The sequence below is a fragment of the Dromiciops gliroides genome, chromosome 2, assembly GCF_019393635.1.
Source record: "Dromiciops gliroides isolate mDroGli1 chromosome 2, mDroGli1.pri, whole genome shotgun sequence".
Taxonomy (NCBI): domain Eukaryota; kingdom Metazoa; phylum Chordata; class Mammalia; order Microbiotheria; family Microbiotheriidae; genus Dromiciops; species Dromiciops gliroides.
The window spans coordinates 207,349,627-207,375,247 of NC_057862.1; the positions used below are offsets into that span (position 1 = coordinate 207,349,627).

The 25,621-nt window shown below is 34.5% G+C and overlaps 1 protein-coding gene across 7 annotated transcripts in view; it reads left to right on the forward strand.

The window, feature by feature from the left end:
* NOVA1 (NOVA alternative splicing regulator 1) overlaps positions 1-25,621 on the forward strand; it is a 170,845-nt gene that overhangs the window by 102,787 nt on the left and 42,437 nt on the right. For all 7 annotated transcript variants that reach the window (XM_043983487.1, XM_043983489.1, XM_043983493.1 and 4 more), the window contains one exon: positions 24,351-24,517. In XM_043983487.1, the coding sequence (XP_043839422.1) occupies positions 24,351-24,517 (167 nt within the window). The remainder of the gene's footprint in view (positions 1-24,350; positions 24,518-25,621) is intronic.

The following is a 25,621-nucleotide window of genomic DNA, read 5'->3' on the forward strand; positions in this document are numbered from 1 at the left end:
CATAGTTAAGACATGAAATAAATACAATAATCCAACATCGGAATTTCTGAAACTTAAAAAACAACAGTATCATCACCATTCATAGAATGAGTATTAGATTTGGAATGAAGTTTAAATCTCTCTAGTTGTCTGATTTTGGTAAAATTAATACTTTACTTCTAATATCAGTTCCTTCTTCTGTAAAAGGAGGGGATTGGACTAGATCTGTAAGGTTGCCTCTACCTCTAAATCTTGAATCCTAAGACCATATATTTCTGTTTTTTGTTTTTGTTTTTAGTGAGGCAATTGGGGTTAAGTGACTTGCCCAGGGTCATACAGCTAGTAAGTGTTAAGTGTCTGAGGCCAGATTTGAACTCAGGTACTCCTGAATCCAGGGCCAGTGTTCTATCCACTGCGCCACCTAGCTGCCCCAGACCATATATTTCTTATTTTTCTATTTTAAAACTTGATGAATTAGCATAGTGGGCTATTTTTGAAAGCATATAAAAGGCTATTTGTAAGTTTCAGAATCTGAGAACATGATTCCCACACATCTGTCCACTTAAAACTAAAACTAGATTTTTATCCTTGTGATTTATGGTAGATGAGTAGGTATTACTTCAGGGCAATTGAAATATTACCTCTGTTCTTCACACAAAACTTTGCTTATGCTTTTTTTAATGTATTTATTATGTATTATTTGTATTGTAGTTATTTGAATATGTGTCATTCTATGAAACTGTAAGCTCTATTTGGGGAACTGTCTTCGTAACTTGCTCAACCTCTGCCTTAAACAGCTTTACATACAAATAGGTGTTATTTAGTGAATTTTTATTGAATTATTTATTGAATTAAAGAAATAAATAATAGAATATGTATATTCTAGCTGATAGAAGACATAAGAGTTCGATCACTTTTGTACAGAAAATTAGGTTACCATTCTTTCCTATACCCACTGCTATATAATTTACCTTTAGAACACTACCTTGATTTGTCCAAGATAAAAATGCAAACTTAGCTATAAAAACATATTTCTTTAAAATCAGTTTTGCTAATTATCATATTTTGGATGTTTCCAGACCTCTGAAGAATTTTGAGCTATAAAGAATAGTACTTCATGAAGTACCATGGATTTTATTTTCCTCTTTCCTTGTTGATTTTTTTATCAGAAAATTTCAATCATCTGGATTCCCTGGTCATTTTTTGTAGCATAGTACAATTGTTCTGACCTGTGGAGTATTGAACATTGGTGACTGAAGAATCTTTTTATGGTGTATGAGAAATAATATTTATCTATAAATAAGCAAAGATGTCTATCACTTGGACCAAATGAATAATATGCATATATACATATATTATTCTTTTTTCAAATATTTGTAGATATTGATGTAGTTAATAAATTATAAATTTATGAAAAACTTGAATTCATAGCAGCTCTTTGTCATTATTTGTTTTCTTGGCTAGAAGAAACCGATAGTATAGCTCATCACATAAATTTTCTAAATAAAATTTGCCCATAAAATTTCTAAAGAAATCTCATGCTTCAAAATCTGGTAATCTCACTGATACAACATATCCTATAACTTCCCTATATCCCATATTTCTCCACTTATATTTTTCTTTACTTACTTGGTCGGTAGTTTGGGAGTAGGGTATTTGTTTTGTTTTGTTTTGACTTAGTTTGACCTTCCTGTAGCTTAGTTTGTTGATAAGAAAATTATTCTCCATTGCTTTGCAGTGGTTAGAAAGTTTGAAACTATTATTATTATAAAGTGGTAAGCACTTATGGTTGTATGTTGTTAATTTGTACCTCTTCTAGGAATGAGGTTAGTATGAGAAGTAAATAATCACCTGTGGTGTTGTAGTCTAATGGAAAGACAGCAGGCAACTTTTATTCCTGCTGACTGTGCTACATGATTCTTCTTGGGAGTGCTAGTTTGATCTGACATAGCAAAGACAGTACTTTGACTATAAAGTGAGCCATGGTTATTAAAAAAAGAGTCTATATGTTGCATCTGGGGGAGGGAGTTGCAAACTGTCTCTCAAGAAAGCCTTATATATTAAAGGGAAAAAAATATTGACTTTATCACACATTGAACCAATAAACTATGCCTTTATAGACTTGGTTTTATAGAATGCTTTAGAAATACATTTTCTACAACATTATAAAACATTTTTAAAAGATATATATTAAGGTGAGATGGGCTTCTTTAGCAGCTATAATAGGGCAAGGAGGCAGCCTGAAGTGAACAAAGGACTGCTCAGTGGGAAACATGCTCCAATCATCAATTCACACCTGTTAACTACTGTGACTAGACTTTCAGAAATCACCAGGCATGCCACTTAGAACCTAGGCATGCCATTAATCCATTCTTTAGAGTTACTGAAATGTATTACACCGAAACTGTTCTCTTGCAATCTTCCCAATTAAGTAGGTGTGCTCTTTATCAGAGTGCTAATTAAGAGGATTTTACTGTATTTAGAATTTGTGGTATGTTCTAACCAGATTAGAAATATTGTATGACTTGTAATAAACTGTAGGTACCTTAAGAGAAAACAGTTCTATGCATTATAATAAATTAGCCTTAAGGAATTTGGGATTTTTGTTGCTGTCCCTACCTTAAAGAACCGAGAACTCATTTGCAATTTTGTAATATATTAATATAAAAGTAAGGTGGAATATGTGACTTTTCTCTGCTTGGTTTATCAAAAGATGCTTTTAAATTTAATAGGGACTCTAGAGGTTATTTAGTCCAACTTCTCAAATCGTGAACTTTGTCTACAATAACCTTAACAAATGGTAAACCAGCTTCCATTTAAAAATAACTTTAGTGATGATAAACTTCAGACCCCATTTAATTGTTGGGCAGCTCTAATTTTCAGAAATATTTTCCTTATTTTGAGTTAAAATTTACCTCTGTATAAATTATACCTGCTTTTGTTGTTTGGAGCCAAGAAAAGTCTGATTTCCATATGACATCCATGAAATACTGAAAAACTTTAGAATTCCTCCTATATCTTTTCTTTTCCAGAATAAATATCCAAGGTTTAAATCCCACCTTTGCCACTTCCTATGTGACCTTTGGAGTCTTAACCTATCAGGTTCTTCAGTTTGTTCATCTTTAAAATGAAAGATTTGGACTAGATTGCCTCTAGATTCCCTTTCTTTACTAAGTCTGTTACCCTACCAGTTTCTTCAGTATGACCTTATATAGGATGTTTTTGGTCCTCTTATCATCCTGTTCACCTTCCTTTGATTTAGTTTCAGTTTGCCAATGTGGGAATTTATTTTGATTTGGGGACCCTACCTTTAGGCTGAGATTAGAAAGCCTTAGGCCCTCAGGGTCTTTCCCCCTCCTCCTCAGCTTCAGCTGAGTGGAAAAAGCCCCGTGGGCTATACAAGACCCCAGGTCAGACAGCTGGGGGAAAAAAAAAGCCCCAGCTCCCTCCGACCTGAGCAGAGCTATCCGAAAGATCCCGGATAGCCTGTGCTGAGGCACGGGAAGTGGGAGTACACGCCCTGCCCCCCCCCAACCAGCTGCAGCCCTGGCTGGTGGATTAGCTTGGTCTGTGGGGGCGAAGGAAGCCCCGAGATTTGAGTGGAGAGAAGAAAAGAGATATATATATATATAGAGAGAGAGAGAGACCTGGGAGTTAGACTCAGGGACGGACTAGATAGACAAGAGAAGGAGGGGGGCTGACTACAGGGGAGCACGGACAGGTTCAGACAAGGAGACAGGGGACTGAGAAGAGGGCAGCTGACAAGATTAGAAAGGAGAGACGGGGGATGAGACAAACAGCAATGCAGGACTAGCAGCAAAGGTGGCAGAAGACAGACTGACCAGGAGGCAGCGGAGAGCACAGAAGCAGGTCAGCACAGGGTACAGGTTGGAGAAAGTGAAGATTAAGAGGAGTTAGAATAAAGGACGCAGTGGAAAGAGACCACAGGAAAGCAGTCAGGTTGTACATTTTATTTCCCTGTATTCTTAATTTTAAATAGTATCTCATAAATAAACTCTGCTTTGATTATTTAGTTAAGAGGCTTCTTAATATTTTGCTTACCAATTTGGGAGTGGAGCAGTGCAGTGGAACTTTATAAACGGCCCACATTAACGAAGTCAGATAGCCAAATAGTCACAAGTCCCAGATTAGTACCCCAATCAAATTAGTCCCCCCAAAATTAGTCATTTAAAATATTTTACATTTTAATGGCGACCACAAAGGGACTTATGACCCAATTATAATTTCTCTAAACCTATAATTTTTCCATATACTTATAATTTTTCATAAGTCCAATTATATATAATTTTCCAGGTTAGTTATCGTTATTAATAATTAATTTTTACACCAGTTTCTCTTCTAGAATAGGACTTTCAAAACTTGATGTTATACAGCAGATATGGTCCTGTGTGTACCTGGCCCTGTGCTAGGTACAGGGGACACAAAGGCAAAATGAAACATTCTCTCAGCCCTCAAAAATTGCCTTGTGATAAAATTGTGTGTGTTCCTGTCATCTATATGGAAGAACAAGATGAGATAACAAAATAATTTTTATGGAAAAAGCATAGGCATAAGACAAAAGGTAGGTAGGTAGTAGTAGTAGGCTTCTGCCAGTCGCAGACGATCATGGATCAGCGCCTTGAAGAGCCACAGGCCACAGTGTGGCTGTGCAGTCCCGTATGGGAGCCGCAGCTCCTGCTGCAATGAGGACATTGGAAAACTGCCCTTGCTGTTGCCCCTCGGTTTCTTCGTCTCATTCGTTTTTCTTCCTCCCTAGCTTGAAGGCCCATCTCAGTTGCGAGCAAGCTGCTCCTGAGTACTGAACTCCATCGAGCACAGACCTTGGCCATCTCCTCCCAGCTGCTGATGTCTGTTCCCAGAGCCCTCAAGTCTCACTTGCATACATCTCTGTAGCGAAGCTGGGGTGTCCAGCAGGTTTTTGGCCTGAGGCTAACTCGCCATAGAGTAGGTCTTTAGGAATGTGCTCATCTTGCATGCGGTGCACATGACCAAGCCAGCGCAGCCATCTTTGTTTCAGTATCGAGTAGATGCTCTGAAGTTGCGTGTGTTGGAGCACTTCTGTGTTGGTGATCCTATCTGACCAAGCTATGCCAAGGATGCGCCAAAGGCAGCGCATGCGGAAGCTGTTAAGCTTCTTCTCTTGTCTAGTATAGGTAGTCCATGTTTCGCTGCCATACAGTAAGGTACTCACCTCCGCTGCCTTGTGGCTATACCCATATATGGAAAAGGCTTTGGGAGTTAACCCTGAGGAAAAATCAGGAGCCAGAGTCCCTTAGGCAGTTGGATATTGGACATCACATCCCTCTGGCAACTCCTGCGGCGGTACTGGTGCCAAACTGTACTGGCTCTGCCTCACCTTTGGATCCACCAATGTCGCAGAGAGGGAAAACCTGCTGCATGGGCAACAGCTTGTTTTCCATATTGATCTGCCCAGGCCAGCACCCTGGAGAGGATACTCCATCTACCTCATGGGGTAGATACAACACAGGATGTGGCAGTTACCGGTTATAAGGTAGGTAGGTAGTTAAAAATAAAACAAGAGCACTATAAATACCACTAACTTGCATGGTGGATATGAAAGAGTAGAGAGCAGTGGTCAGAGAAGGGAGCACATAACTCAGTATCACAGATTCTGAATGCATTCTTTGGACATTATACTGTCATTATCCTTCATAGTAACAAAGATAATGTTGATTTATTTATCTCTAATCCAAAAAAAAGAGTCCATCTTCCTAAAACCATATTTTTCTAATGATGCTTATATGGTTGCAAGTAGTAGGCTATCAGTTTCTAATGAATTTTTCAATATCACACAGAGGTCAGTGGAGGGGCACATGTTGGATATGACTAGATGACCTCTAAGATAATTTCCAACTCTAAAATGCTTATGGGTATTTGTTTTCATGGACTTCAAATAGAAATAATACTGAGAATATTCTATGGATACAAGTGGATTAAAAAAAAAAAACCTGTTTCTTGTAATTGAATACAGCTTGGTTTCTGGAGGTTCCAAAAGCATCTTCTGGACAAGGCCAATAGCAGATAGGATAACAGGAATAATATGCAACTCACAGTCTTCTCACATGGTTTTAATTTCTTCCCTTAGTGCTCTGTATTTGGACAGCTTTTCATTCCATTAAAGGAAGAGATTATGAATATTTGGTATGGTTGCATGTCTTAAAAAACATTGTTCTTAAATTTTTACAGATAACTTTTAAGTTCTTAAGATTGTAGACAGCAGTATTATCTATGATAATACTCTCATTTCATTTGAAACTATTTTTTGAATTATCAGGCTCTGAGTTTTTTGCTTATTTTCTGAAACAATAAGATCAAAGAACCATAGACTTAGAGCTGAAAGTGACCTTTCAGTTTCCCAAAGGCTGTTGAATCTAACTCCCTCACTTGTAGATGAAGAAACTGAGGCTGAAAATGGTTGTGACTTACTTAAAGTGATAGAGTAAATTTCTGAAACAGAATTTGAACCCAGGTTTTCCTCATTCTAAGCCCAGTGCTCTATCGCCTGTGCCACCTAGTTACTCTTTATTAATCCTCTTCCACCTTTTTGATAACGTGTTAAACTTTCTAATAGACCTTGTGTTTTGTTCATTTTATGTGAATTTTGGTCGAAATACTTACCAAACTTAAAATGTGCATCTTACTGTATATTTAGACTAGTATTTTCTAGATATTAGTTATATTTTCCTTTTGAACCTTTACTTTAGGATCCAAGCAAATTTCTTTACATATATATCCATAACTTTTTCCTTATCAGCTTTGTGCTCAGTGTGTGTTGCATTTTAATGTCATACCAAAACATCACTTGATGTACACAGATAACATAAAATTATATGGTTCTATTGAAAAAAGCATTAACTAACTTCTTTATCTTTGGAATCTTTCTGTAATGTTCTCTGGACTCATAGTCAAATTCTTAGTGTACATTTATTTAATATACATTCAGCTTCATGTTTCTGAGTGATGAAGAAAGGTGAATCTTACAGTACTTAAGTCTTCAGTTTCTATTTTTCCTTGGTTTACATTAAGAAATTTGACACTTATCAAGTCAAAAGTCAAGTTTGGATATAATTATAGAAATATTCCAGATGTGAAGAATCTGTTTAATGTGTTTTTCTCCACAGTGGAGACATATAACTAGATGTCATCTATGTACATTAAATGATTAATAAGTTGTTTGAATGTGACATCGTTGGTGTTCTCATTCTCATATTTAATGGAGTCCACCAAAAATGGTCCTGGAATAAGTCACCATTCTACTTTTGTTCTTTTATATTTAATGTTTTTCAAATTATTGCCTAGGCTGGTAAAATGTTTGCTTTTTTATAAACAAAAAAGGTTAGTATGTAAAGTCTATAGGTTCACTGAAAGTATCTTCAGGACAACTCTTAATATATGACAGGATGAGTACTGTACCCTGTTTCCACATGCCTTTGATTTCTTCCACTAGTTCTTGATATTTTAGGAGCATTTCATTCCATGTACTTTGGAGATCATACGTATTCAGTAATAATAGTATCTGTTAAAAATATTGTTCTTACACTTATACGGGTCATTATTATGCTTGGGAAATTGTGGGCAATTTTTATCAGTAATGATGCTCAAACTCCAGTTTACTGTTCTGATGTTGTATTTTTTTTTGTTTATTAACTAGTAGCTTATCAATCAACAAGCATTTATTAAGTGCCTACTCAATAACAGATGCTATACTGTGCAGTGGAGATACAAAGAGATGACATATACACATATCACTATATAGCAAATAAATAAAAGGTAGTTAGGGAGGGAGAGCACTAGCAGTTGGGGAGGAGTACTCACAAAAGAATTCCTTTAGAGAGTGGTACTTGACTGTGTCTTGAAACTAAACCATTTTTCTCTCAGGTGGAGGTAATAAGAAAGTGAATTCTAGGTATAGTAGAAAGCCAGTGCAAAGGCATAAAGATAGGAGATGAATGGTTATGTGTGAGGAGCAGAGAGAAGGCCAGTTTAACTGGACCACAGAGTGTGGGAAGAGGAATTATGAATAATGAGGGCTAAAATATAGGCTAGGACCAAGGTTGTAAAGCCAAATATTTGTTCATAGTTTATATTTGGTCCTAGAGGCAATGAGAAGCTGCTGTAGTTGATTGTGTAGAGCAGTGAAATGTTAAGAACCACATTTAAGGGCAATCACTGACAGTTGTGTGGAGGATAGATTAACATGGAGAAAGACTTTAGGCAGAAGAACCAATTAGGATAGCTTTGCAATGGTCTAGGTAAATGGTGATGAGGAAGTGAACTAAGGTGGTGGCAGTGTGAGAGAAGTGGGAAATAGTGAGAGATGTCATGGAGGTAGGAAGAATAAGATTTGACAGTTGATTAGATTTGTCAACTATAATGCAGAAATTATACATCTGAGATAGTGAAAGAATGGTTATGCCTTTGGCAGAAATAGGAATGTTTAGAAGAAGGATAGATTTTGAGGGGAAAGCTAATGAGGTCTATCTTGTACATTTTAAGTTTGAGGTGTCTCTATGACATCTGGATAGAAATACCTGGCAGGTAATTGGTGATACAGAACTGAAGCTCAAAGGTGAGTCTTGGACTGTACATCTCTGGGTCATCTGCATAGAGATAATAATTAAACTCATGAGAACTGATAAGGTCACCTAGAGAGTGTTCAGAGAGAAGAAAAAAGGAACCAGCAAAAGAGACCTAAAAAGAGCAGTCAGACATAGGAGAACCAGGAGAAAACCCTGTCTCAAAAACTCAGAGAAAACAGGAGAGCATATATAGGAAAAGAAGAGGTCGATGGTGTCAATTGCATCAGCCAGGAGAAAGATGCACAGAAAGAATAAGGACCATCAGTACGGCATTTAAGATAACAGCTGTTAACTTTGAAGAAAGCGATTCTTGATGAGTGATGAGGCCAGGTTGAAAGCCTGATTGTTAAAAGGATTGAGGAAAATGAAAGTAAAATTTCATTTAAAAATAAAACAAATAAGCAGAAAGGATTGAGAAATGAGAAGGAGCTATTATAAACTCGTATAAAGTAGAGGCAATTAGTATAGACAACTGTTTCTAGGAATTTGGCTGAGGTAAAGAGGAGAGATACTGGATAAAACCCTGAAGGGAGGGTCTAGTGAATATTTTTAAGGATGGGGAGATGTGTTTGAAAGCAATAAGAAAAGCATTAGTAAATAGTGAGAGGCTGAAAATTGGAGAGATAAACCAATATTGATAACATTTTGTCAAAGAACATGCACCTATTGTTATCCTTCATTAATTACTCTATGAAGTGTGTGCTGCCTGTTTATTCCAGAAGTATTTCTGTAAATTTTTAACCTACTTATTATTTCATTTGGTAACATCCATCTGTGCCTGTTCCTTCTTTGGTGTGAAGGGCCCTTTGTTTCATTAATATTATATAGAGTTGTTTTGTATACTTTCAGAAACTGTTTTCTATTTTACTCTTCCAAAGAGATATGTTAAGACTACTATTACAAGGTATTATCCATTTAAATGTATTCTTCCCATTCAATTTTAACTTCTGAATCCCAGTAAGTCATTTTGATATACAATTGCCACATCTTTCTTCCTGATAACTTTATGATGACCACTATGTCTTGCTTTAAGAAGACCAAGGTATTTCTTAAATATCATCTTTATCTATTGGTTCTGTTTAACTTCCAAACTCAAGCTCAATTTTTAAGACACTTCTTTTTCCTTGATGTACATTAAGAATGTTATGCTTATTTAGTCCAAATAAAATTTTTTTATCATTGGACAAAGTTTCTGTGAGGTAAATAATCTGTTTTATGTGTTTTTCATTAGAATTTCATAATGATAATGATGTTATTCTTGGGTAAAGGTCTAGAAAGCAGATAATCAAAAAGTTGAGGAAAGAGATAGTTTTAAAAAGTTTCATATCACAACAACTCTTAGACTGACCACCTTAGTTTTATATTGTCGTATAAATGTTAATAAATACTTGTAATGCGAAGGGATTTCTTTTTAGTGAGGAAGTCTTTCATTAAGATTGCGTACTACGAATATGCTATTTCTTTGCTTTTCATCAGTGTTGTATCTGACATATCACCTGCATTGTTAATTTTTAAAATTATTTCTTCTATATCATGTTACTATATATGTGTGGTATTCAATATGTGTGTATATGTGTGTAGTATACAATACACACACACACACACATATATAGTAGTTACCAGGGGGTAAAAAGCCTTTGATCATGTTTTTGATGTTCAAAAGCTTTTATCAAATAATGTCTAGTATTTTTCAATTTGTAATTTTAAAATAGGCAAGTAGGTGGCACAGTGGATAGAACATGGGACCTATGGTTAGGAGAATCTGAGTTCATATGACCCTGGGCAAGTCGTTTAGCTTCTATATGCCTCAGTTTCCTCATCTATAAAATGTGAATAATAGTAACACCAACCTTCCCGGGTTGTTGCAACAATAAGATATTTGTTAAGTGCTTTGCAAATCTTTAAAGAACTATGTAAATTCTAGCTGTGAATATTGTTGTTATTGTTATCATCATCAGTTTTATGACTCCATCAAAATAAATAATCTAAGCACATTTCAATATATAGCTAAAGTGTTACATTATTTTTAGCATTCTTTTCTTTTGTATAATAAGAAAAAATACAGTTGTAAGCATTATCCTCTCTTTTTAATTGTAGCAGAATTAAAAATAATAATTTTAGAATGCTAAAAGCTTTTGTAAGAAAACAATAAAATTTTATCGCATTAATATAGTTTGACTTATAATGTGTCCTTTGGAGTCAAAAATCAATTATATATAACTGATATTTGAGAATTAACAAATAAGTTTAGAGCTAACAAAATCTATTTACATGTGTTATTACATAAGTTATTGCTTCGCTCTAACAAATTTTTAAAATTCAACAAACCTGTCTTAATAATAATCTCTCAGTAATAGTTAAGTTTCATTATGACTTCTGTGTTGTGGGGGAAATTGCATTATCTTTTTATTCAAATATTTTTGTATTATCTGCAGGTCAGATTTATAGCTTATATCAAAATCCATATTTTGAAGATCTTGGTAACAAATTTTAAATAAGGAAGTATTCAGTAAGAAGAATTATAATACAATTATAATGATTGTTTCATGCCTGAATATTTTAAAAAGAGGTAGAAATGGATTTAAAAATTATTTTTTCTATGGCTTCAATAGCTGGGATGATTACTTGCAAATGAACAGCTGCACCTTTAGTGCCACAGGCTTAAATTAAGGTCCCCAAGTCCCATAGGTTTTACATTCCATGACATGTTAGTAAGAAACTTACAAATATAGAAAGGCTCATGTTCTGAAGGAGAATATAAACCATATAATATTCACAATTAGTACAGCAAATAAAACTGTCTACCCAAATACTAAAGGCCACTTATTTGCATAAAGAAAAAAGAAGAGATCTGTGGGTCCCTGTCAGGGCAAAAAGACAGCAAAAAGGGTCTCTTTTTCAACTTATGGATTGGAAGTATTTTAGAAATAATTTAAAATAATTTCTACTTTTCCTATAATTCATTAATGTTTTAATTGAAAATTCCCCATATTTATTCTTACTAGAAGAATTTCCTTTCTTATAAACTTTTATTATAAAATAATCCAAGAGGCTAAGGTTTATTAATATTTTCATTACAGGAGTAAAACACAAGATCCAAAATTATGAGTCACTTTTTGTATGTCTTCATTTCCATAAATGTGATTTAGGACATCAGAAAGGGATTATACAATATTTTATGTTCCTTTTAAATAACAAAAGAGTATTAATGTTGTATTTCTGATAAGTTTTAGTTTTAATAGAAGAGAAATGGTCTCTAGATCTAGCATATCTAACAGTATTTCTGCAGGTTTCTTTAAATGTTCAAGCCTGTATCTTGAATAATTGTGTTTTTCATCTAAACTTTGTGAAAATGAGATAAAGAAACATTGTCAGAAAAAAGGACAATGACTAGTGTTTATTTAAAACAACCCGTCTTCCTTAATAGAATCAATATTTTTAAATTGCTGGGTACATGAATGAATGAAAACAAACTTAAAACCATTCTATAACTTTACCAAAAATTATGTCAAAATAGTAAAAAAAAAAGTTAAACTTGTAATTATGATAGCTAAATGTTATTTGACTTTTATAGTTAAAAAGAAAATCATACTATTTGAGTGAATTTCATCTAGCTATCAATGATATAAATATCTATATACACTACATTTAGGGTTTATATGTCTACTCTTAAACTATTACTTCTTTCTCCCTCTTTATCACTAACTGTGGGGCCTTGGACTGGTAAGTAATTTAGCTTCATTTAATGAAAATGGGGAATATGATTGCTCTCCTTCCTCAGATAATCTAGTGAAATCAGCACTTTTGGTAGCCTAAGCAGCTACCTTTATTGTTGTTTTTCATCATTTTAAAGCCAAATTATTCAAATAACACTTAGTAGATTTTTACAAAAGAAAACTAGGAAACAAATGTTCAGAAGTAAAAGAATGATAATACTTGCCTACCTTCAAACAAAAACTTCTGCAGAAACTAAAGATGAAAGAGTTGGCTGCACCCAAATAGTATAATGTGTTATTTGTAGTCAGGATAGTAGACCTTAAAGATATCAAGCTCCCTTTTAACCCCACCCTTTCAGTTTCTTACTCTAATAATCTTGCAGCAATGGGAGTCTTCTGATAAGAATGGAGATCCTCTTAGTTTTCTAGCGGTAATTTTTTGTTCTTTCATCATCTCAAGGATATCACTCATTGTTAAAAATATTTCTAGGGGGCAGCTAGGTGGTGCAGTGGATAAAGCCCTGGATCAGGAGGACTTAAGTTCAAATTCAGTCTCAGACCCTTGACACCTACTAGCTGTGTGACCCTGGGCAAGTAAAATGTTTTTCCAGCCTACACCATAATAGCTTGAGACCCAAATAGGGGTTTTGTTGGGTTGTGGGGGTTTTTTTTGGCAGATTTTACAGCATAGAATCAAGGAAATAATTGCATTCAAAGTAAATTTCCCAAAGAAAAGGCAAGTTATTTTGAATTATAAGATATGTTAGGGCCTACAATTTCTTAAGTATTTTGTCCTGTTTAAATGGTGTTTTTCCTCCCTCTTAGTAATTGTATGTGTAAGAGGAAGTATTATCAAATCCTCATAAATGTAGGATGGCATAGAGGTTGTAATTGCAAATTGAACTTACCTTCTAAGAAGATTTTCTTAAGTGCTTTTGTTGATCTGAAATAACTTTCTAAAAAATGTTGAACATAATCCGATACTATTATTCTTCTTTGATATTGGTCTGTTTTCCAAAAGGAGGGTCAGTCATTGTGTGTATCTTTCATTCTGTACTAGACTTGGAATCAATTTTTGCAGAGACTTTTTTTGTGCAAAGTGTTGAAGAATTTTAAACTGTGTATTTCTTTTCTCATAAAATTATCCAACAATGCAAAAGCTATTAGTTTCCCATGGTCAAGTTGAAATGCATTCATTTCTTTAAAATAAAATTCCTTAGTTCCATAGTAGTCTTTATATTACTACATTGTCATAAACATTACTTAAGATATTTTTCTCGGAAAAATGTTCTGAGAAAACATTTTAAGATATGGACATCAGAGGGAAATCTACTCTGCCTACCTGTAGTCCATCTATCCCAAAAAGATTTGTATCTCTGTGTGTTTGTGTGTCTATGTATCTTGGGGAGGGGGTACATCAGAGGTATACATTTTAGGAAGTTGGACTAAGTTAGTTAGAGTGTTGTCTGGGGCACTGAAAGCTTAAATGGCTTGTTTCCAAGAGCAAACACCCAGCATGTGTCAGGGCAGAAATTGAACTCAGAGCTTCCCAATTCAAAAACCAGTTCTCTATTCACTATGTCATGATGCCTCAATCCTTAGGCAGTAAGCAGTGAGAAAGATCAATGTCCAGTCTAAGATGAGTATTTTATACTCCCTTGGTTTTTTTGTTTTTGTGCTTTGTCTAGTTGAAAATTAACTTTTTAGGTATAAGTACCATGCAATCAGTTTTTGTATTTCAAAGAGCTCTTTTGGGGGGGGGGTACAGGGGAGTGTAAGTAAAAAAAAAAAAGAGAACTATGATTTGGGGGAAGAATTTGGGGGCAAAATTTAAATTTCTAAGATTGTTATTGACCCAGCATCCTTGTCAGATGGGATAATATAAGTTTTGCTATCCCCATTTTACCAATGAGGAAACCAAGACTCAGGTCCTGTGACTTGGCCAAACACAGCTAAGAAGTAGCAAACCCAGGCCTCAAAACTTTTAAATTCTAACCCAGTGCTTTAGTGTCAGCATTCACCATGTCTTAGTCTCATAAAGCCCTCTCATCTTTTTACCATTGATCATCACATCACCCCACATGTGTAAGATTGACTTCCTCCTTCCTCACAGGATTTCTTGTTGTTGACAATATTCCCATCTTTCTTTATCCAGCTCCTCAGTGAAGCATTTTGTAGTTTCGTTTCTTCCTGCCCACACTGAGATGATCTCTCACTTACCAAATCACTCATAGTACTTTGAATTTCTATTTTGTATTTCACACATTCTACTTTGTATTTCGTGTATGTCTGCGTGTGTGTGTATGTGTGTGTGTGTGTGTGTGAGAGAGAGAGAGAGAGAGAGAGAGAGAGAGAGAGAGAGAGAGAGAGAGAGAATGAGAACTGACCCCTCATTATTCTGGAAACTCTGTTGTTAGGTACTTTCATTTCATCTCTGTATTACCACTGAGTGTACATCACTGACACTTAACACTTAGTCATACAGAAATAATATCAACACACTCAACTTCTGAATGTATAGGGTCTGTGATGTCATTGTTGTGACCGAAACATCACAAATCTTAGTAGTTGGTCTGTGTAAGTGCTTTGGACAAAAACAAACAATGAATCATCACCTAGTGAATTGCTTTATAATGATGAGCCTTTTTGTACTTAGGTGGAATATCAGATGTGAAGTCCATTGTCAGACCCACACTCAAAGCTATTCTGCCTTAGACCCTGTTGGCTAGATCTTCTGTACTACCTTTAAAGCCTTTGAAAACCAATGGTACTACTTCTGGTTTAATTAGTGGAACAGGATCCAGGTATCTCAATGCCAAGTTTAGTTCATGTTTTGCCAAGGGAAAAAAAGTGGTTTTGCTTTTCATTCTTTAATCTGATTTTTGAGAGTAGATTACATTTTCACAGAACCATATTCTCCATTTCTTCCTTGTAGTATAAATTGCTCTCAGCAGAAAATTGCCTCTTCCTCCCCATTCTATTCCCTTTAAACTTCCCTCCTTTCAGCTTTTATTGTGTGTGTGCGTGTGTGTGTGTGTATATATGCTAATTTGTTTATCATGGGTCTAATTACATGTCCAGTTAAAGAGTTGTCTCTAATTTGGTTTTCCCCCTGAAATTTTGGGGTTGAATTAGATATTTCAAATTGGAAGCATCGCCTCAAAAATAGTATAGGTTGTGCATTTAAAAGCACAGTAATTCATGGACTTGACTTGAACTCCAAAAGCTAGGATTTGTCCTGATTCTTACATTAATTCATCTTCTCCATTGATAGAAGAGGATTACTATATCTGGTGTCTGTTTATACTGTTTGGTTTGATATAATTCTAAATCATCTAACTTAAAATGAGTATCTCATTTATTCTCTTCCAAAGTAATGAGAGATTATTTTTCCTCTTTATTTTGCAATTTAAATTTAGCTTAGTACTATGATAATTAACACAAAATATATTTTTAAACTATAAAAATGCTTTCCTTATCAACAGTGTCTTACTTGAAAATAAAATGCTAATTAGGTGGCATAAGATGACATTTCTGAGATTTTTTTTCCTTTTACATTTGGAATTCATCTGGCTAAACTATATTTTGGTGCTCTTTCCTAAAAGCAATTATGAATAAAATATTCATTGTTAATTATATTTTCAGTTATAGTCCTTTTTTAAGTGCCGTTGCATTTTAAAATGAGGTATTCTTCCATCTATTGCAGTTAGTTTTGAGAAAGAATAATATCAGAAATATCAGAAATGATAAAGTGGACATATTACTTTGTATTGAGCTCTAAGATAACTGGGAAATAAAAGCAAAATAAAAAGAACTTGAAACAAATCTACTCTGGGAAAATAGTGCTTGAAGAACAATATAGAACTAGAAAATCATGTAATAAAAACAGTACTCTTACTTAAGAAAACAAAGTTGGTGTGATAATCTGGACATAATTCATTCCCCTGCAGCCACTACAGCCTAGGAGCTGAAGGGATCCTAAGCAAGCAATGTTCTAGTGTCAAACTTCTCTATGGAAAATGTCTATTGGTTGTTATCCGAGGCCTAAAACTCTATGAAGGACTAAACTTGCACACTGTAGCCGACTGACAGTATAGTTTGAGAGAGGGGACTATGTAGAGCACATGAGGATGATAAGTAACAATCATAACTAATATTTATATAGTGCTGACTATGTGCCAGGTACTGTCCTAAGCACTTTGCAATTATTAAATCATTTGATCCTCACAACCACCCAGTGAGGCAGGTGTTGTTTTTATTCCCTTTTTCTAGATGAATAAACGGAGACCAACTATAAATTAAGTGACTTGTCCATGGTTGCACAGCTAGTAAGTGTCTGAGGCCAGATTTGAACTCAGTTTTTCCTGACTCCAGGCCTAGCACGTATTTAAATGCCATCTAGTTGCCCCCAAAACACTAGTGCAAGACAAATTAAGTACAAAATTAGGTCATGCATAATATGTCTTATAGAAGAGTTAAGAGTAATATGGGAAAGATCGCTGTGGACAGGAGTACTCAGAAATGGCTTCGTGGAGGAAGTAGTGGGCGGCATTGACCTTAAATAATGATTGGTAGAATGTTAAATGAGAAAGAATGGGAATTCCATGTCTGGGGAAAGCTGGAACAAAGGTTGTTATCTCTAATAATGTAGGTTGGCTCCTTCTTTTCAATATAGAACTGGATCTGTGATTTCTTTGGTATAGGGAGCTCACCAGTAAGGAAACATTCTCCTGTAAACATTCCATCCATGCAGATCTGTACCTTCTTTGCAATTTAGAGTCTTGGAGATTTGCCTAATGCATAGAAGGTCAAATGATTTGTCCTGGATCACACTACTTTTGTGACAGTACTTGTCAGAGGCAAGAATTCAACCTACATCTTCTTGGCTTTCAGGCTGGTTCTCTTCCTCTCTGTCTCTTATGTCAGGGTCCCATGAGCACAGTCTTTAAGCCAGGTAGTATATATGAGAAAATTATGAGAAATGAAGTTGGATAGGTAATTGAGCCCATAATAATCTGAATACTACCTTAAGAATATTTCATACAAAGGATCAGTATGACAGATGAATTAATGAAGGGAGAAAGGAGGTAAAGATGGGAAGGGGTAAGTGCTTATGATGTCAGCCAGATGACCCTCTTGTCAAGCCCTCCCCTATAGTGAATGGGGTCAGAGCCTAGTCACCTACTGTAGACCCAGGCTAGCCAGTATTGCAGTCAGGTTCTAGGATGCCACTGTTCCACATGTCTCTCTTTTGCCCACTGAGTACTCATATGGACCTCCTCTCATTTCCCAGCCAGCCATGAGTAAAGGAAGTTCCTTGGGCCAGTTCCAAGAGCTACTAAAGAGCATACTGCTGGGGGTAGAACAGCAAACCCAAGTTTTTCTTTTCCCTTCCCCCCAGATACAGCAAAAAGTTATAGGTAGGAGATTTAAAGATTAAAGGAGACTTCTAGCCACCATCACTTTTTCTCTTTCTCCTTTGGAAGTCAGTGCAGTGCAGTGCAGTGTTAAGAATTCTTATGGGTTTGGAATAGGAGGACCTACATTTGAACCCTGTCTCTATTTCTTGGACACAATTTCTCGAATTCATTTTTTTCTCTCAAGTCTGAAAAAAGGGGGTAGGCTTAGATGATCTCACATATCTCTTCTGTCTCTAAGCCTATTGTCCTGTGATAATGAATGGAACATAGTAATAATTAATGTAATTGTATTTATATAATGTTTATGTTAATAAATGGTAATAAATTATTTGCATAGATTATTTTATTAAAAGCATAGAGGGATTGCAAAAAGCCGGTACTTCTGGGTCAGTTTTGAAAACTACTGCTTTACGATGAACATCAGTTGCTCAGCTGGTTGAGGATTAGTTGCTTTTAAAACTAGGGTCTGTGTGGAGAAAAGTAGAAAAATCTGCACATAAGTAAGCAAGGCCCAGAGTCATTAGTTTTTTAGAGCCAGAGATTGGAAGACAATTTTTGCTAGCTTATTTCTAACCATAAATAAAAAAAAACAAACAAAACACATTGCTATTACCTTCTAGATTACAAGATATAGGAATTGAGGGGGATGTGAGGTAAAGGAGTTTGTTTGATATAATAGCTCCTGAACTATTCTGTATGTACTTAAGGAAAGGTAAGGATAATTTCTTTAAAAATTTTCTGAGGACCCCAATTTAAAGCTATGCCATGGTTCACTCAGGTATTATGACCCCACCTAGTGTTCATGTTAATTTTTATAAAACAAAGAAGATGGTAAAGCTTTTAACTACTTTGGTCTTATGTTGCTTAACTATATTTTAAAGAGAAGTTCTTTTGTATCTAACTCTTAGTGATCCCATTTGTGGTTTTCTAGGCAAAGATACTTGCGTGGTTTGCCACTTCCTTCTCCTGCTCATTTTACACATGAAGAAACTGAAGCAAACAGTTAAATGATTTGCCCAGGGTCACACAACTAGAAAGTATCTGAAGCTGGATTTGAACAAACAAAGAAATCTTCCTGACTCCAGGCTCAGTGCTCTATCTACTTCACCACCTAGCTGCTGATATACTTTTTTGGGGGCGGGCAATGATGGTTAAGTGACTTTCCCAGGGTCACACAGCTAGTGTCAAGTGTCTGAGGTCGAATTTGAACTCAGGTCCTCCTGAATCCAGGGCCAGTGCTTTATCCACTGCACCACCTAGCTGCCCCATGCCCATATTTCTTTATTTTTTAAAATAATTTTTTGAATATCAAATATCAAACACAAAATTTTTACCAAGTAATTTTTGCATTTAAGTCCCTGTCTCTAATGCATATTATCTGTGGGACCCTAAGCAAGTCACTCAACTGTTTAGTGCCGCAAGGTACTCTCTTCAGAGTATAAGCAATGGAACAGTCAGGCAGGCAGTCAGTCAGTATACATTTAAATGCCTGCTGTGTACTATGTACTGTACTGAGTCATGAGATACAGAAAGCTAAGAGACAATCCTTGCTATTAAGGAGTTCACATTCTAATGGAACAGTTGCATATCTGTTTGCCTACCCCAATGAAATTGCAGGTCTGTTTCTTGTATTTGAAACAGCAAGTCCCATAACAGTCTGTTTCTGTATTGTCTTATGTTCACTTTTAAATAAGGTCTGCAATGTGCTTGTGAAACATGGAATTTTCCAGTCTTATTTTCTGGTCCATTTTAAGGTTAGCCTTTATTAGAAATAGAAAATAGGGGCAGCTAGATGGCACAGTGGATAGGGTACCGGCCCTGGAGTCATGAGTACCTGAGTTCAAATCCGGCCTCAGACATTTAACACTTACTAGCTGTGTGACCCTGGGCAAGTCACTTAACCCCAATTGCCTCACTAAAAAAAATATAGCAATATTTTTGAACTTGCAGAGTTCAGCAACACAAATTGTTTTATACAGTGGTCTATGCAAAGATCTTTAATCTCTCCTTGCCTTGGTCGGGTTTTTTTTGTCATTTCTTAAAAAAATAATTTTAAGGGGGCAGCTAGGTGGCGCAGTGGATAGAGCACCGGCCCTGGAGTCAGGAGTACCTGATTTCAAATCCGGCCTCAGACACTTAACACTTACTAGCTGTGTGACCCTGGGCAAGTCACTTAACCCCAATTGCCTCACTTAAAAAAATAAATAAATAAATAAATAATTTTATATTAATGATTTGCTTAAAGGATATTTTCAGATTATACAATACAAAAAGAAAATATTTTCTATATAAATAACTTGAAACTTTGGTTTATAGTCCTCTGCAGATAATAAAAACTACTGTTAACTAAAAATGGTAAATAACTTACAGTTTACTTTAGATAATAATAGAGCCTAAAAGCTTTTTAAATGGCCTACCCTGCCCCCCCCAAAAAAAAAACCCTCACCAATGCCAGTGATTTAATGGTTCATTTTTGTTACACAGGTTGGCCATATACCTGGCAGTTTTCCTTTTGTATAATTCCTTCATATAAATTATTGTACTCTATGTTATGAGTGAAAAGGCATTAGGATTCAGTGGAAGAAGATGACAGCATCTTTTCTAAGAATTAAAGTAATTCCCAGTGGTGGATGTACAATCTCCTTTTTTACCCTCTCTCTTTACGGTAGTTTTAATGTAAGTGAGGTAATTTAATCCTCAAAGAAAATGTGTTGCAATTGTGAACTATCTCCAAGTTGTCTCTCATACGCTATGTGAAATTTATTTTTACACAATTGAATTTCTTCATGGTTCAGTGATTTTCATTTACTTTCCAGTGGTCTATACAAAGTGAAAAATAGTAGAATCCAGTCTGATGTCTAACATGATATGTATTGTATTAAATCACAGTTGCTAAAACAACATAGATTGTAGAATCTTTTTAGTGAGTCCGTTTCAAGGTTGATGAAACTTTCTATTTAGGTTTTACTGGTTTCCTTTCCCTGTTTTGACAGTACATATCCCTGTAAGTGCACTTCATGTTTGGCTCCAGAAGCATGAGCGTAACCTGATCTATGTTTTGTGTTGTCTGCTGACCTAGAGAAGAACAGTTGTTGCCTTGATCAATCCCCATCCATTCTTGTCATTTAGTGGGCAATTAATACATCCTTGTAAAGATTCCCTAGAGCCATCCCTTTAGAATTGGATCATTTTACTCAAGAACCACAGGAGTTAGCATTGAGAAAGAAAAGCCTGATAATAAAAACTGGTTAAGAGAGAGAAAAAAGTACATTAAGAACTCAAACCCACATTATATTGGACAGTTTTCCACATACAATAATAAAAGGAATCATTAGTTTTTGTTAAAATGTTTTGTAAAAGGACATGCTATAAAAATAGTCCATTTTCACTTCTAATAATCTTAAATGGTACAATTTTTTTTTAAAGTAAATGAAAATGATCTGTCTCCATGGGCATATTACTACTACTGATTCTTCTTCCTGACTTGTAAGAGCAGAAACTTTCTGTTGAAAAATGACATACTTTAGTCATAGTTTAATAACTATTGGAGAAATCTTTTATGTTACTATTACATTTAAATGTATACAAAAATATATATTCACACTTTCTGGTTTCAGATATATAATTTATGTAAACATTTTAAAGAGTTGCTTGGAATTTTAAAAATATAACAAATGAATGAGTGGCATATAATCTTTGACCTGAACTAATAAAATATGCATATGAATTTGGGAAAAATGAAAATTTTTAAAAAGCTATTTCAGTTTTTTTGACTTTTATCAGATAGCTTTGTAGGTGTAGGCATGGTGTTTTCTTGTATTTCTTACATGGATTAGTTTGGGAATATTTGAAGTACAGGCCAGAAATTAAAGGTAAAGCAAATTAAAATTTTTAATCATTTTAAGATGTGTAACTATAATGTAATGACACTTACTATATGGGCCATGCATGCAATCAGCCTCCTTACTATGTATAGCTTGTAGATCTATTCATTATATTTACTGTTCTATAAAATGGGTAGTGTTATCTAGTGAAGTATTGTTATATTTACAAATATTTATGAATTTGAAGGTTTTATAATGCTATTCTTGAATTTTAATATTTTAAATGTCTCTCATAAGGGCAGGATATTGTTTGCATAAAATGAAATGTGAATTTGAGAATCTACTACATTTATGTGATTATGTACACATCACATACATGTGATGACATATACTAATACATATAATAGTAAGCATTCATTAATTTGTGTACATTTACAGTCAATGAGTTCAGTGTGATTACCTGGAATCTTTTGTAACTCTTATAATAAGCCATATGTGCATTTGTCTCATACTTACATTTAAAGCAAATCACTACCTATATCATTTAGGCACTGAGACAATTAACTATTTCATTCATCTTTACTAAAATCTAGTATATGTGAGTGAAATGGTACTGCCTCTAAGAAGCAAAGGCTTTTAAAAAAGAAATTATGGAAATTGTCTTCAGAAGTTAGAGCACAGATCTATATAACTTGCTTTCATAAAACATGAATGAAAATTAATTTTAATTGTGAAAAAATCAGATTCAGAATTTTTTGTGGTTAACAAGAAAATCCTAGAACTTTTTAAAAAACTTAACCCATTACAGATATTTATTTGAGTGCCTTCTAAATGCCTGGATTTGTATAGTTAAAGAGGAAATAAGTTCCATAATGAATGAGATAATAACTACAATAGGAGTATATTATGTAATTAATATAAGTATATATAATAGGAATAGGTAATAGACATTCTAGGCAAGGAAACTCCTGTCATTGCATGCTCACACATTCTCTGAAATTTAACAATTCTGTCCAATCACTTGTCTAGGGTCATGCAGCCAGTAGGTAACAAAGTGGGACTTAAACTCTTCCTAGACCTGAGCCCAACTCTACTACATTGTGCTACCATATAATAACTTTATACCATGACTCTTCTCATGGTTATAACATATTGATTAAGTTTAGTTATGCATTTATTTTTGTAGAATGCTATATATAAATCTAAAGAACAGATAAAATTGATCATATATACACAAGTTAACTTCATTTTTTGCCAATTTCCCCCAGAAAAATAGTAGTAGTGGCATTGAAAATTATCAATAGCATGATACTAAAATGACTCTGTGTGGGTGTTTATGTATGTGTATATAAGTAAAACAGTGAGACAGTGTTGCTGATATTTGGCCTTGGGAAAAATTGGAGTTTGCTTAGAGAGTTTCATCCAGAACTACTATTCTTTGTCTAAAGTAGAAGTGCCTTTTCTCCTTGGTTCAGGTCTATGGCAGCCCATTAAAAATATTTTTTTTCCTGTTTTTCTAGATCATATCTCTGAGTAGTAGAAAGTTTTATATTTGAAATATTTAATATTTGAAAATTTATACTCCTTCTAGTGAGTTTCATTAACTACTTATATATACTTTACATTACAATAATAGCCTCCCTCCAAGAGTTGTACTTAATATTTGTAATCCTTGTTGCCTGTCTTTTTCCTCTAATAGCAGCAGAGAACAAACACTGGCAGGTGCTACTAAACTGAAAGGGCTTCAAGTATGAACCAAGAGGAGAACTATGTTTCTTATTCAGTGAATATCCTAGCTAAGTCTAGATAAACTATCACTGATGAAATTAGTCTCCCCCTTTAGGTCAATAGTGTAAGGGAATATTTGTTAGATTCTTTGTCAACCCACACATATGTTTACTATATATGCTTCCTTGGTATTTGGAGAAAGAGATTTAAAGGGCAATGCTTAGACTTCAAAGACCTTCATAATCTGACCCCCTCATACATTTCCAGGCTTCTTATCCTGTACTCATCCCAATAATCTCTTCAGTCTAGTAACAATAGCCTTCTTGCTGTTCCTTGCACAAGACATGTTCCAGCTGTACATTTTCTCAGGTTGTCCTACTTTCTTGGAATTTTCTATTTGGCTTCCATGATTTCCTTCAAGTCCCAGCTAAAATCTTTCTTTTTCCAAGAATCCTTTCCTGATTCTCCTTTGATGTTAAAGCTTTCCCTCTATTGATTTTCTCCAATTTATCCTGCATGTAGCTTGTTTGTAACAGTTGTTTGCATATTGTTTCCTCTATTAGGTTATGAGCTCCTTAAAAGCAGGGACTAGTTTTGTTTGTGTTGGTTTTGTTGGGGTTTTTTCTTTGTTTGTCCTTCTTTTTATTCCCAGTGCTTAGCATAGTTTCTGGTACCTAGTACACAATAAATTCCTGTTGATTGACAAAGGGATATGGTAGGCTTCTCTAAAGCCAATACCTCTGTATTGAGCCACAATCTAGGTGTAGTGAATGACATCTATTGAACAGGATATTACTGAGTGACTTCAAGTATACTTATTATTTTCTGATACAGAAGTGAGGAGAGTAGGAGGAACAAAATGAATGTAAAATGTGCCTCACCTACATCTTAATATTGTGACACTCATATGAATTAAATATGTAAATTGGAGTTACAAAAAGGGCATTATTCATATTTGTCCATCCAAGTTATTTTTTGGTATTCTTAGCTAAGTATATACCTAGCTACCTTATTTTCAAAACAATACAAGAAATGTTTTTTCTGAATTTTTTTTTTCTACAGGCACTACAGAACGGGTGTGTTTGATCCAGGGAACAGTTGAAGCACTAAATGCAGTCCATGGCTTCATCGCTGAAAAAATTCGAGAAATGCCCCAAAATGTGGCCAAGACAGAACCAGTCAGTATTCTACAACCTCAGACCACAGTTAATCCAGACCGCATCAAACAAGTGAGTGTTTGGTTGGGAATTGAAAGAAAAACATTAGCAACTTAATACAAATTCATTTTAAACAAAGATTTGTCTTGTAAATGATTAATTTTAAATATGACTTTAAAATATGTCATTTTTTTGCTTTAAAATGTCACCATAATCTCCTTTGTTCTGTAGTTATACAGTTGTTTTCCCTCCTCCTAAAATGTATAAACTACTATATCAGGGAGTAAACACATGGATTTTTTCATTACAAACATATTCTCTATTGACACATTCTAATTAAGTCGTAGGGTTTTCTATTTATTTAAAATGCCTGACTCACTTTTTTTCATCAGTTATTAAAAAAAAGTGAAGAGTAATAACACCCAAAGATTTTCCAATACTCTCTTGTTAAAAATCATAGTTGGAGCCTACAAAAAATCCCTTTAGGGATTTTGTTTTTGTTTTTTGGGTTTTTTTGCCTATGAAGTCCTAGTTTGCTAATTCAAATGTCACATTCAACATTTTTGTATACCTGCTTACGCAAGTATTAGCACATTTGTATACATAACAAGTATGGTTTGATTTTTTTAATCAAGTATTTTTTCTTTGTAACTATACAATTATTACATATAAAACATAACTCAGTGTTAAGTTTTATGAAAGAAAATTTTTGTAACAAAACATTTGATTAATTCTTAAGCTAGGGTGACTGATTTAATTTAGGAAATTCTATACAGTTACATATGGTAAAATCTTGCCATAAGCTATATTTAATTTGCAAATCTGTTTAACATTGTATAATAGTAGTAAGGTATTGATTTTATTTCAGCTTTATTAGTTTAGCTAATTTTAAGTTATGAACAAGATATAGATGCATTAGTGTACCTTGGTGGAAAGGTCAGTGTTACCTTATTGATTGACCTAGACATTTAATTTATTCTTAAGATATTGTGTGTATGTATATAGGTATGTATGTATATAGGCATACATACATACATATATTATATATAAATACCATATATAATTAATAAAAAATAGCCATATTTGTCACAGTTAATGTAATGCATTGCCAAGCAGTACTTATTAAATGTGTTTTTTAAACTGGTGAATTGATAATGTTCCCCCAAAATGTTTAAA